A 13,655-nucleotide genomic window follows, 5' to 3' on the forward strand; every position below is an offset into this window, starting at 1 on the left:
CCAACCACACCAAAATATGATGAATTCAGAAAATAATACAGCAAAGACCGGACAAATATTCTGAAAGTCTGTAATAAAGTAAGTGCAGATGTATTTTTTTTCTAATGCAGACAGAAATATTTGTATGATTTTAGTACTCTGTGGATGAGGTGTATGAGGAAAAAGAACTCCGATGTTTGGAGGTGTGTAGCTGTGAAACAAGATACTTCGATGTCTGTGAGTTTATTCATATACAGCAAACTCACTTCAAGCCCAGTAAGATCAGAGATGAAGCTGAATTGATTACTATCTCCAACAAAACAAACTACTTCAAAAATAAGATCATAGCCACCGCCAGCGGTTCCAGAACTGTTTGAAAATATATTGTAGCGCACTTTGAAAATTGAGCTCCCCAAGCACAAATTTCAAGCTCCTCAGATATTGTCAATAACATAGCTCTTCTCTCCAAAACATCCTTCATAAACTGAGACCTGAAAAAAACTCAAATGGTCTGTCATCCTGTTAGAGACAAATCTTAACTGTCTCCTTTTACAAAATTCGATCAACAGGAGCTCACGTAAATTATCTCATTCCTCACTCCCTCTTTGTACACAAACTACCCCACATCATCGATTTTATTAAGAAGTTCCTCGCAGGACATTGCACCCCTCTTTATCAAAATTGTAAACACTCTCTTTAACTAGGCCTATTTCCCTCTTCTCTCAAACCTGGTTAAACAATACAAATTAGCTGAAAGTTAGACCTTCACTCCAGTAACCCCCAAAATCTCAGACTTATTTAAGAACTCCCTTTCCTAGGAAAAAGTATTCAGAAGGCAGCTACCTCAGACCTCTTTACCCACATCTCCAGTTCTTGACTCTTTAAAGCTAGTATGATCCTAAACAATTTTAACTCTTACATTACTCATTACTTTTGCCTAATTTTCTCCCCTTAAGAAGTCAACTATTTATTCTTAAAACAAATAGCAAGTGGTTTCCAGAATGGTTTAACAATGACGAAAATGGAAGCAGATCTTCTAAGTAGAAAATGTGCATTTCAAATTATTGAAAGCCTATTAAATGCTTGTTCTTTATACGTCCAGGGAAGATGGCCCCTTGCTATATGTTCAGTAAATTTGCTTGACATAAGTTGATTCGTAGTGAATCATTAGGGGAACATTTCCAAAGCCTAGTGTTAACCTCAAAATCTGGCATAGATTTACGGGGCTGCTTTGACTTTCACTAGACACTCCTAGTATGTGTTAATTAAAACTCTACACATACATCTTAGATCTGCATAAAAAAAGAAATACACCCTAAATTGTTTCCATTATTTATTGTACATTATTCAAGATTAAAGAAGACAAAGCATACAATGTCCACTATTCTCCTTTTCTCTTCTTAACACTGTCTTTTATTTCATTTCTCCTATTTCCTCCCCTTTTCTTTTTTATATGCAAGTTTTGTTATTCTTTATATTATACTATATATGTTAAATCATTAGACTTTTATGGATCTACTATGATGTTTTATACTTTTATGAATGTATATACCTTTAATCTCTCAAATAATTATGGCACAAAAAAGATTAAAGAAGACAGCAGCAAATAATTACCCATACCTACCTCTTTATGTGATGCGTAAAGACCCACTTTAAGCATCTGCCATTCATTTAAACAAAAGATAAAGTGTAGTCCTACGCACGCTGGCTCATGGTTGATGAGAAAATCATCCTAAACTTTTCAATTCACATCCATCAGCTGTCTTTGATTGTTCTGATTTTCAGATGGGGACATAATAATGTGAACAAGTCTAAATAATGTGATTATGGGCGTTGCTACAGTAAATAGTTTCTGCAGAATGCATCTAATGTTGTAATTAAAAGGCATAGGCTTTCTTTTAAAAATGTCCCTTGTTTGAATGTAATATTTGCTTTCTTTTTGCAGACCTCAGAGAAAGATATCATAAGTAAAGAGCAAGGGGACTGCAAGGCAGGCTCTGCATCGGATGTGGTTCTTTTCAAGATTGATGTTCCTGCTAACCGCTATGATCTTCTGTGTCTGGAAGGACTAGTTCGAGGGCTTCAAGTTTTCAAGGAGAGGTGATATGTTGCATTCATAAGACAGATAGACAGATGCTTAACTGTTCCAATACCTTTTTCACCCTCCCTAGGTGCACTGTATTACTTATCAGGAATATTTTAACCTTTGTTTTTTCATGTAAAGGTATGCATGGCTAAGGAAGTTTTGTGTGAGTGAGTCTGCATCCTCCCTCATTTACCAGAACCTTGAGGTGAAGTTGTGTGCATATTGTTATTTTTATCCCTCTGATCTGGTGAAAGTGCTTAATATTTCCTTAGAGCAGTGCAAATATTCTCCTTCAACCAGTAGTAATTACAGTGGGCATTAGTTAAGCATTCACAGCTAGCAATACTTAATTAAAGGAATACTGTAATTCTAATACATTTTGTAAAGGTGTATCTTGGCTATTATATTTTGTACTATCCAGTTTTAGAAACATCTATATGTTTACATGTTGCATTTATTTAATTTCCCATAATTTTTCCCCACAATGTTGTGCCTTTGATCACGACAATATCCTTCCAATTTGCACTTGTTACTAAGTTGTCCGTTTACACAAAGACCTTGCCAGCCTATCTGTTTTCCTTGGCTTGCGATCCTACCTACTTCGTTCCTATTACTTTTTTTAATTGAAATGTGAAGTGGTTTTGTGGTTTCCAATACATTTTGTATCTTTAGCAGGTAAGGTCTTGATGATTTATTTGTATGCACCACTTTTTAACAGTCTAGTGGCATGCATGTAGGAGGTTGATGACTTCAAATGAAAATAGAGGAAAATCATCAACACATTTAGGGGCCTATTACGATGTCGTTAGGAAAGGCTCCGGATGGGATCCGGTATTGCAGAATCAGTTTCGGAACCCTTGTTTCCGACCGAATCGTACAGATTTACCAACGACCCATTACTATGCCCGGAAACTGTTAGAGCAGTCCGAATCGACCCAAAAAGGTATCCCGACAGCCAGAGTCTTTCAGAGCCGATTCATACAACTCTCCGGATGAGCGATTACGATGACTGATTTGGACAGCCGTTGCGATTCGGTTTGCCTGAGAAGAAAATACTGCCGAAATCAGTCTTTGGGGGCCGGTTGCAGACCCCCTTCATCTGAAGACTTGTGAATGTAGCCCAAGGGGATACCCAACCAAGCACAATGTGGTAGCCACCATGGGGTGCCCGCCACAAGGTGCAAGGTTTTCCCCCAACCACCCCTTTTTTCAATGGGAGCCTGTGTTCTCGTTCGGAACACAGGCTCCCATTGAAGTCATTGCGAATCCGACTGAACAATGTTGGGAAGCACCAGAATCGGTTGTCCAGACTCGCAGGACTCTATTAGTTTGGAAACTATTCTGCAACGGAATCGTTCGGGACAGTTTCCTAACAACATTGTAATTGGGTCCTTAGAGTGTAAACCTAATATGTCTTGTTCTTTCTGCTAATATTCCGTGAAGGAGCTGAAAGTAAATAGCTGGAAATTACATCTGCATTATTTAAGAATGCTCATTCCTTGGCTCAACTGGATGAAACTACTTTCAAATGTGCAGGAACATTCTTCATCATAAAGCAGTTCAGTTTCACTTTGAGCCCACAATTAATTAATGTATTCATCTGTAGTTTTTTGAGTTTGAAATCTCTAGCGTATAAGCACATTTTTCTATGTAAATGAGGTAGAGTGGTAAGGGAACATCAGTGATATCCTTGTCCATTGCATTATTGGAGGCCTAGGAATCATGGGCATAGTAAGAAAGTAATAATGAAATAGACTTGAACCAGTGCAGTATGTGTCCACCTCACTCCCAAATTTCCTGGTGGGAGACTTTATGTCCCGGTGTAGCTTGCACATTGAGTTGTGATCGGACCCCAGGGCATAAGTGAAAAGGGAACAGAAAAGTGGCACACAATTAATATACATAATCCTCGATGAATAAATGTCGTACTGTTGAAGTACAAAATACATTTGCACCAATGGTTATGAAAGTTAATAATTTTCTTGTTTTAGTAGCTGTCCGTGTTATCATGTACCACTGTTTAACATTTTTTGAAATAATTCTTTGTAGGATCAAGGCACCGAGATACAAAAGAATACTTCCAGAAAATGGGGAGATTCAGAAGTTAATTATCACAGAAGAGGTGAGGCACACTAAAATGACTTTTGATTCTAAAGGCACGGTTAGTTTAGGTGTTCTAAAGGTGGATATAAAACTCCAGCAAAATAGATAATCAGTGCATTTATGTAAAATTGAAAGCATTCTATTAAGTGTATGCTTTAATCTGCAGACTTTCCAGTTACCTTCTACCTATGACTACTGTTACAGTGTTCAGTAGCCTGTGCAAAAACTGATCTTTGTATTTATTGTGAGAAGGCTGTAGCCTTATCAAAGAATTGATGAAAAATGTGTGTGCCAATACTTCTAAAACATTTACTTACAGGTCCCGAAAAAGGCACATCTGTAATACGATATTGCTTAGATATTTGTGTGGTGACAATTCACCCTAAAAAATTTACTCGCAGGTCCCGAAATAGGCACATCTGTAAAACGAAATTGCTTAGATATTTGTGTGGTGACAATTCACCCTTTAAACATTCTTATTCCATCAGCCCACTTGGACCCTGTGCTTCCAGAAACTATCTCCTTATCCATTAATTGGAGAAGTGAATGATAGGAATGTCAAATTGGGATATATAATGAATTTGAACATTACCCACCCGTATCTATTTTGTTTAAACCACTTAGTGCTTTGAGTTAAGAAATTACAATGCCCAATAACATGGATTTACAATCATGTGCATTTTCTAAACATAGAAACATAGAAATAGTCAGCAATGACTTACTACCACATCAGCAGAAACTCATTCCAGAGGCGGAAGCCGGGAACTTTGTTTAAGCGGTACGCTTTTTGAAAAAATTGTGGTCTATTAAATGCATTCATTTGCACTGTTTATAAATTGCACTGTGGTCTTCCCACCTCAGCCGATTAGGCGGTGTCGGGGTGTTTCATTCAGCCGCCATCTTAGGAGAGGAGTTGGGTTGATGGACTAGTTGCTCTGCCCTCCCGCCCTCGTAAGGATAAAAGACGCGCCCCTGCGCACAGATCAGCAGAAACTCATTCCTGAGGCGGAAGCCGGGAATGTTGTTTAAGGGGATTGGTGTCACTACAACGCATGCTTTTACATCGCATGCCTTTACAACGCGGTTTTTACCACGCAGTCCATTACAACGCATAATGCTTTTAGGCGCTGGATAGTGAATTATTTAATTTACTATTCCAACTCCAGTCCCCGTGGATAGCAGGGAAGGTGTTGGATAGTAAATTAAATATATTCCCTATCCTAGAGCGCCCCCCAGCGCAATGCGTTGTAATGGTATGCGTTGTAATGGTTGCGATGTAATGGTAGTGCGTTGTAAAAAATGCGTTGTAAGTGATGTTCCCCTGTTTAAGCGGTACGCTTTTTTAAAAAATTGTGTTCTATTAAATACATTCATTTGCACTGTTTATAAATTGCACTGTTGCCTTCCCACCTCAGCCGATTAGGCGCTGTCGGGGGGTTTCATTCAGCCGCCATCTTAGCAGAGGAGTTGGGTTGAGGGACTAGTTGCTCTGCCCTCGTAAGGATAAAATTGCCCCACCCACCCGGACGTAAGCAGCGGGCGTGCCAAAGGCAAGCCCGTCTGCGCTCGTCCGCGCCAGGATGGGCCTAGGGGCCAGTCCCCCTGCTCAAACGGCTATCTACTCTTCGGAAGATTTGAGGATATTACACCAGTCAAAACTTTCGCTCTGTTGCACCACTGTTGCTCTTTTGAAACACCTTGACATCTACCGGGGTCTCCAGAAGACATTAGAACTCCCACCTACTGCTCCCCGCCAGAGCCACAGGTCCATCTCAGACCCAGTCACTAACATCAAACTTCACATCTCCTACCTTAGCGCCCGCTCCTTAGTCAAGCATCAATTAGATATCTTCTTGTCCCTCCTCTCCAGTAGACATGATGTCTTTTTTTATCACCGAAACTTGGCTCAAAGCTGACTCCTCACCGGACATCCTGGCAGCCCTTCCAGACTCCTATTACATCCTGCGTGTCGACTGGGCCTCGGGAAAGACGGGAGGTGGAGTAGCGGCCATTATTAAAAAAGATACCTTTACCTCAATGTCTTCCCTGAATCTCCCTGATACTGATAACTTAGTTGTCAAGCTTGAATCTAAGGCCGGCCCATTGATCTGTGTCTTAGTTTACAGACCCCCCCCCCCAACATATGCCTTCATTCCCTTTTTCCCTGTGTGAACAACTAGCCACTGTAGTCACGAACTATACCAAAATTCTCCTACTTGGAGACTTCAATTACTGGTGTAACGATGAGCTAGGTGGCCCCCAGGTCAGCGAATTCATGGAACTCCTCCCTGGCCTTAATTTCAGCCACCACATCACCTCCGCCACCCATGTCAAGGGACATTGCCTTGATCAGGTGTGGAGTAATAATCTTACCATCTCTACTCCCACCATTTGCCCTTGTATTTGATCTGATCACTTCATGATCAAATTCATCATCTCGATCACGATTGACTATAAGCCCCCAGCAACAGAGGGGGCCTTATTAGAAAATGGAGCACTCTCGACAAACTTGCCCTTCTGGACAGCTTAGCTAGCTCCATTCCAGTCGACGATACCGACCTTGAACAGGCTGAAACTAACATCTCCCAGTGGCTGTTAGCAGCAAGTAACATACATGCCCCTTTGAAAAAACTCAAAACTGTTCGCCGCTCGGACGCCCAGAAGTGGTTCTCTAATGATCTAAGGGCCCAAAAATTAGACATTCGTCAAAAGTAACGGAAATGGAGGAGAGACGATCCACACGTAAAATCCCTCTATCTGGCCGCACGTGCAGCCTTCAAGAAAGCCATCATCCAAGCCAAAGCCTTGTATTTCTCTAATCTATTCACTCATTCAGGAAATAAATCCAAAGACATTTTTGCAATTGTCAATAAACTGTCAAACATAGAGAGAGCCCTTCCAAAACCGACTGTGTCCCAAGATTTGTGCAACTCCTTGAACCAATACTTCCTTGACAAAATCACCACCATTAAAGACAGCATTCCAGCCACTGACCCTACATTGAATCACTCGTTACAGACACCCAGCACTCACTGCTTCGGTCACTTCCCACCTCTCAATGTACACTCCCTTCAAGCACTTCTAACAAGGGTAAAATCCGGTTCACCCAGGGACTGTTGTCCCCCTTATATTTTAAAGGAACATTTTTCGGCCTTCCCCGCCCCCATCCTAACCTTCCTTAATGCCTGTCTGTCTCAGGGCATGGTTCCTAAAGTTTTCAAAGAGGCAGTGGTCGTACCCCTCTTGAAGAAACCGGGTGCAGACCCCTCAACCCTTTCTAACTATAGGCCAATATCCCTCCATCTTTATTCGGACAAGGTCCTGGAAGCCCACGTAACAACCCATCTCTCCAATTTCATTGAACAATCCAATTATCTGGACCCTCATCAAGCGGGATTCCGTCCGGCCCATTCCACTGAGACTGTTATCACCGCTGTCATGGACTCTCTCTGTGACAACGCAGACAAGAGAATCCCTCAGGCCTTGGTCCTACTGGATCTCTCGGCCACGTTCGACACGGTCGACCATGCCATCTTATTGGACCGTGTCGAACATTCTGGTATCTGCAACTCGGCCTACAGTTGGATTAGGTCCTTCCTCAGTGACCGCAATCAAGCAGTCCGCCTTGCCCCCTTCACTGCCTCTAAACTTCGGACCACCTGCGTGGTTCCCCAAGGCTCCTCATTGTCTCCCCTCATTGTTTAACCTGTACCTTGCTCCCTTTATCAAGTCCCTGAAAACGTTCAAGGCCGTCGCATTCAATTATGCTGACAACCTTCAACTTATTTTCACAATAGACAACTCTCCCGAATCCATCAGGGAGTTCCGGGACACCATGCTGCACATCCGTCATTGGATTGACTCTAATCACCTAAAACTGAATCCCGTTAAGACCGAGCTAGTTCTTAATGGCAAAAGCCAAACACTCTGAGGCCCACACTATTGGCCCCCCGAACTCGGCCCCCACCCACCCCCTCCGCTTCTGTAAAGAGCTTGGGAGTAGTCTTCGATGGGGATCTGTCTCTAAAAACCCAAGTGGGCACGGTGGTTTCCTCCTGCTTCTACCAGCTCTGCAGGATTAAGAAAATCAGCCGGATGCTAACCCAGTCAGCCTTGATCCAGGTGGTGATCGCATTGGTTCTGTCGCACCTGGATTATGCCAATTCCATCTATCTGGGCCTTCCTCTCTACCTTAGTAGACGTCTTCAACTGGTGCAGAACCAAGCAGCTAGGCTGATTCACCAGCAACCTCGTTGGCAATCGGCCAGGCCACTGTTAAAAAAAATTCATTGGCTCCCCATTTCCCAACGAGTAGAATTTAAAACTGCATGTACCATCTTTAAATCTCTCCATGCCCGCAGCCCCCAGTCTATTCACATCCTCCTGCCCAGGTACATCCCTTCTCGCAACCTCCGGTCACCAATCTCCATCTGTTGGCCTCCCCCACCTTCAATTTGAAGCGTCAGGGAGGACGTAGGTTTGCGACTCTCGCTTCAAAACTCTGGAATTCCCTCCCGCTGGACATCTGTTCTTGCACTGACCTTCTTATGTTCAGGAAACAACTTTAAACCTGGCTTTTTATTCAGGCCCAGGCATAACCCTACCTCACTTCTGAGAGTCTGCTAGTCAGCGCCATGAAACCTCTGGGTGTACGCGCGCTTTATAAAAAGTTATTAACATAACATAACAATACTAAGTAATTACTACCACATAATAATTGCTCAATCAGTGATTTTAGAATGGTAAATCATTTGGATATAATGGTGATAATGAACAATGTGACAAAATATATTCTGTTTTAATTGATTCAAATTGAATTTGATATCCGCTGTCATGTACTTGATGATGAATTGATAAATAGTAGTAAATTGGTGAACTGATTAAAAATGATTGATTAAAAATGTATGAAAAACTGTTAAATGTAAGAGCCTGCTATTACTTAATTCTTAACAAAGTGTTGGCAATATATGACACTTTTAACTATGTTTTAAAAGGTCCACATGAGGTGAAGTAAGAACCTGTGTGTGTTTCCCTGTGTAATTATCCAAACATCTGGCTGTTCTTGTCACTTTTCTCTTTACACTGTTGTCCAGATGAGCCCATTTCCCAATCGTATTGACTCCAAATCTTACTGCAGCGACTTTAGTTTTCCAGTCAGTCAAGCCCTAATCATTTTCAAAACTCTTCTTAGCCACTGTCCAAATGTGTTACCATCACATTAGCCACAAAAAGTCCTGGGCATATTTTTATTTCTTGAGTTTCAATTTCTTAACTGAAATTTTGGCCCCAAGTGTATACCTTAGAATAGATGAATCAGTTGTTTTAAGGCAATTTTCCCAATGTATTATTTTCCAAAGAAAGAAATCCTATGTTCTTGTGTTAAAACAGTGATTCCTAACCTCTTCCGTGCTCATGACGGCCCCCGGCCGTCATGAGTCACGGTGGGCGTGTGCGCACGACGGCCGGGGGCGTCCAAGCCACGCCCTAGATTGGGATGTCCCCGCACAGCGGCGGAATGTGCGCCGCAGCGAAGCGGCTAACCTTTTGACTTCTGAGGACCCCTACTTAATAATTAACTTAACCCCTCTGAGTCATTACTGGAAGCCTGGGACCCGGCCCAGGCATTGTCGATTATATGAACCGAAAACAATACACACAAATTACAGAAACAAGCATTTGTCAAATAAATGAAAAAAATGAAATACTTTAATTCACAAGCAGATCTATAAATAAAAGAAATCTTTTAATAGGAATGTTTGGGCATTTTTTTTATTTCAATTCAGCCCACCTCATTGCCCATACTGTATTCTGTTTGATGCTGTTGCACTGCTCCCACAAATCAATCTGAGGATACTAACTTAATTTTTAGCCTCCAGTTTGAAATTCCTTCACATTTACAGAACGTTTTAAAAATTTCAATTGCACGTTCTGCTTCTTTATTTATATACACTTTAACAATCTGGGAATATTATTTAATTTCTAAGCAGTCGTTGACCTCCTGAGTTACTTTTGAAGACCCCCAGGGGTCCCCAGACCATAGTTTAAGAACCATTGTGTTAAAGCATACCTACGCTATGCATCAATTAAATAATTACACATTGTTTATTAGGAAACAATACCCCAAAAAATGTACAACATAATTTGTTAGTTTCTTAAGTGATCTCTAGCAACGGGCCAGTAGGGATTCTTTTTGCCAAAGATTCTAATTACATTTTTTTTTAAGTGCAGCAACGTTTCCTTCCGTCTGGGGCAGGTGTCAGTCATCAGTGTTCCATTTTCAGCAATCATTTCTTATCACTGTGGGGCTTCCCGGTTCATTCAGCGAGTCTTAAGTTTACAGCGTCTCAGTGGGAGCCGCCTCACCCAGGTCGTCAAGACTGGTCTGTCTGTCCTCTTGCCCGTAAGCATTGGGCGTTGCCCTCTGCGGCGCTCTCCCTGAACAGCAAGCAGTGGAAGTGTCCAGTAATCTTGTCTAGGGGCCAAGGAGGTGAAAACTGCCTGCAAGAGGAGTCCTAGGCCCCCAAACGTAGTGGGCCACATACATTCAGGTAAGGAGGGCCATCCCAAGGCACTGCACGGCAACAGCAACAGCAACGACCCTTACCGTGCCTCAGGGGTTCACAGTGCCGACATGGATACATGCAGACGAAAAGCTAAGCAGGCCCAGGCACGGTCACCGCGCCTCCCCGCACTGCCCCATTCCAGCAGCTGCAGAGACCCAGCAGGTAGCATCGCTGTGGGTGCAGGCAGAGGCAGCGAACTACCACCACGAGGCAGCGAACAACCGTCCACAGACCCCGGTCACTGATCACCGGGAATACACCACCAGCGGCGACTATCAACAGGCTCGATGAACTGCGTCATGGCTCTTTGCTCCAGGCCAGCTCAGTCACTCCATGCCTTGGAAGGACCCCATCCAGGTAATAGTTGTCACTGTGCGGGTGATAGGGAACTCCTCTGCAGGCAAGACCGCGGGTTGGACCACCTCGGGCGGCTGCTCCCGGTACTCCAGCCCGATGCCTTCACCAGCTCCGTGCTGCATCTTTGGAACATAGTAACCGAAGAGTGAGCAACCCAATATACCCTTGAGGGTTTGGGCAAAAGATATGGTAGGGTATAGATACCTTCAAGGGATTTTGTTGCTATACAATTAAGACAGAATTTCAAACAATACTTAGCGGCCTTACACACATGGGGCCGATAGTGCAAAGCAGCAACCACAAATATTCAATCAATATTGTCTCCATAAGTGATCCAAATGGAAAAGAGTGATAGAGGGTGTATATCACAAAAGTTTGTATTTAATAATCAAAATTATATTAAAAAAGGGTACAGAATAGATAACAATGTTATAAGAAGGACATTTCGAGAATAACAATCAAAAGAAACTTCTCTATAACAATTGTATACGCTTATCTGCCTATTCACAGTTAGTCTATTAGTTGAGCAGACAAAGCGTGTGGCGACGTTTCGGTCGATCAATGTTGCCTGCGCAAAAAATGTCACAGGGAGTCTTCCGCTTTAATTTGATTCCTGGTAGACTGGAGTCTTGATGCCTTCAAAGCTATATATTGGTGATTATATCGGATGCACGCTGTTAGGCTGATTGTCTGAGGACTTTCTACCCAGACCTTTCGTCTCCCGTAAGGAATAAAATTAAAGCGGAAGACTCCCTGTGACATCTTTTGCGCAGGCAACATTGATCGCCTTTTTAAATCACCAATATATAGCTTTGAAGGCATCAAGACTCCAGTCTACCAGTTGTTTATCTATTGAGCAAGAGAAAACGGAGATTGCTGCAATATCTAGGCTACTCGTGTTTCAAAATTAGAAGGGTTTCCAAGATATGATTTACATGTCCTGAAGATGGTCTCAACAATTCAAGACTAGAGACCGAAACGTCGACACACGCTTTGTCTGCTCAAGTAATAGACTAACTGTGAATAGGCAGATAAGCGTATACAATTGTTATAGAGAAGTTTCTTTTGATTGTTATTCTCGAAATGTCCTTCTTATAACATTATCTATTCTGTACCCTTTTTTAATTCAATTTTGAGTATTAAATACGAACTTTTTTCATATACACCCTCTATCTCTCTTTTCCATTTTGATCACTTATGGTGACTTATCTATATTGATTGAATATTTGTGGTTGCTGCTTTGCACTATCGGCCCCATGTGTGTAAGGCCGCTAAGTATTGTTTGAAATTCTGTCTTAATTGTATAGCAACAAAATCCCTTGAAGGTATCTATACCCTACCGCATCTTTGGAACAGCATACTGCACCAGCTGGTCGCCCAAAATGCCTCCTATGTCTTACACCGAGACTCTCCCCGAGCCCGAAACCCGCAGTAGCACTCAGGATTGTGCCTCCGGCAATTGGCAAGCTGTTGCCGGGGCGAAGGAGAGGCTGCTGCACTGTTTTACAGCAGGAAAAATGTCGGGCCCAGTACGGAGCTCTTCAACGAGTGTCTGATGCGGCTGCCATCTTGGCCACGCCCCCTTTTGATTGTAAACTTATAACAGCGTCACAGAATGGCCTTGAAATATTGTATTAAAACTGCAAAGGAAACCCACAGCCATCGCTCATATATTCCAATGTGCCTTCCAACACAGACACATAGAGTAAAGGGGAAAAGAGTGACTTAATAATTCAGTTCAGTTTTTTAATATTTTCTGTAAAACTATTTCTTAGACTATAGAATAACTGCCAGGTTATGGGAGTTAACCTTTCAAAGTATTTACTCATGATTATTTAACCACTAATACATTATAGAAGAGCTGAACTTATTACATGTCTAACAAGAATTAGTGATGCTGTTACAATAAGGAAAAGTTAGACTTAGTGCTCTGTTATACAAAAATTGCAATATATTATACCACCCACTTTATTTTTTTTCTTTTCTTTATTGTATGTTTATTTTTCTACACAGCCATTTAAATGTGATGGAGCATCTCAAAACATCAGTCGGCTGTATTAGTATATTCCTAACACTCTTCGCAATGTATGTTTGTTAAAACATTTGTCTAAGAACTTAGATATTAGTCGTATCAATACACTATTATAACATTGCATGGTTGCTAATGCAATTGTCTATGAATTAACAAACAATGCTTGTAAATTATAATGAGTGTCTAATTAACTGAATTTCAGTAACACGTTTCAGATGTTGAAGAGAAATGCTAATCTAATCTTGAATTTTAAACGGAACTGTTAGTTGCCTCAACAAATCTTTTTTACTTTTGGAAAGAATACCTGGGTATTTATTATGTGAAATTGTTTTTAATCTTGAAGCCTAGTTAGATTTCCTAGACTCAAGCAACAACAGAAGTTAAGTTTTGTCTAAGTTTTGTTAGCATACTTGCCACCTGTAATTGATGTCACAATCCCGATGCAACACAACTAGGTGCCTCTGCATCTCCTTGGGCGTGTGATCTAAAAGTGCCTAACTGTTAGTATATGTTAAAACACTGAAATGCTTGCCCA

General features: G+C 41.7%; 1 protein-coding gene across 1 annotated transcript in view; it reads left to right on the forward strand.

Annotated features, from left to right (window-relative positions):
- The window catches only part of FARSB (phenylalanyl-tRNA synthetase subunit beta), a 334,706-nt gene that overhangs the window by 33,689 nt on the left and 287,362 nt on the right, over positions 1-13,655 (forward strand). The window contains exons 3-4 of the mRNA XM_086943878.1: positions 1,925-2,079; positions 4,115-4,187. Of these exons, the coding sequence (XP_086800004.1) occupies positions 1,925-2,079; positions 4,115-4,187 (228 nt within the window). The remainder of the gene's footprint in view (positions 1-1,924; positions 2,080-4,114; positions 4,188-13,655) is intronic.

The sequence above is a fragment of the Lissotriton vulgaris genome, chromosome 11, assembly GCF_964263255.1.
Source record: "Lissotriton vulgaris chromosome 11, aLisVul1.2, whole genome shotgun sequence".
Taxonomy (NCBI): Eukaryota; Metazoa; Chordata; class Amphibia; order Caudata; family Salamandridae; genus Lissotriton; species Lissotriton vulgaris.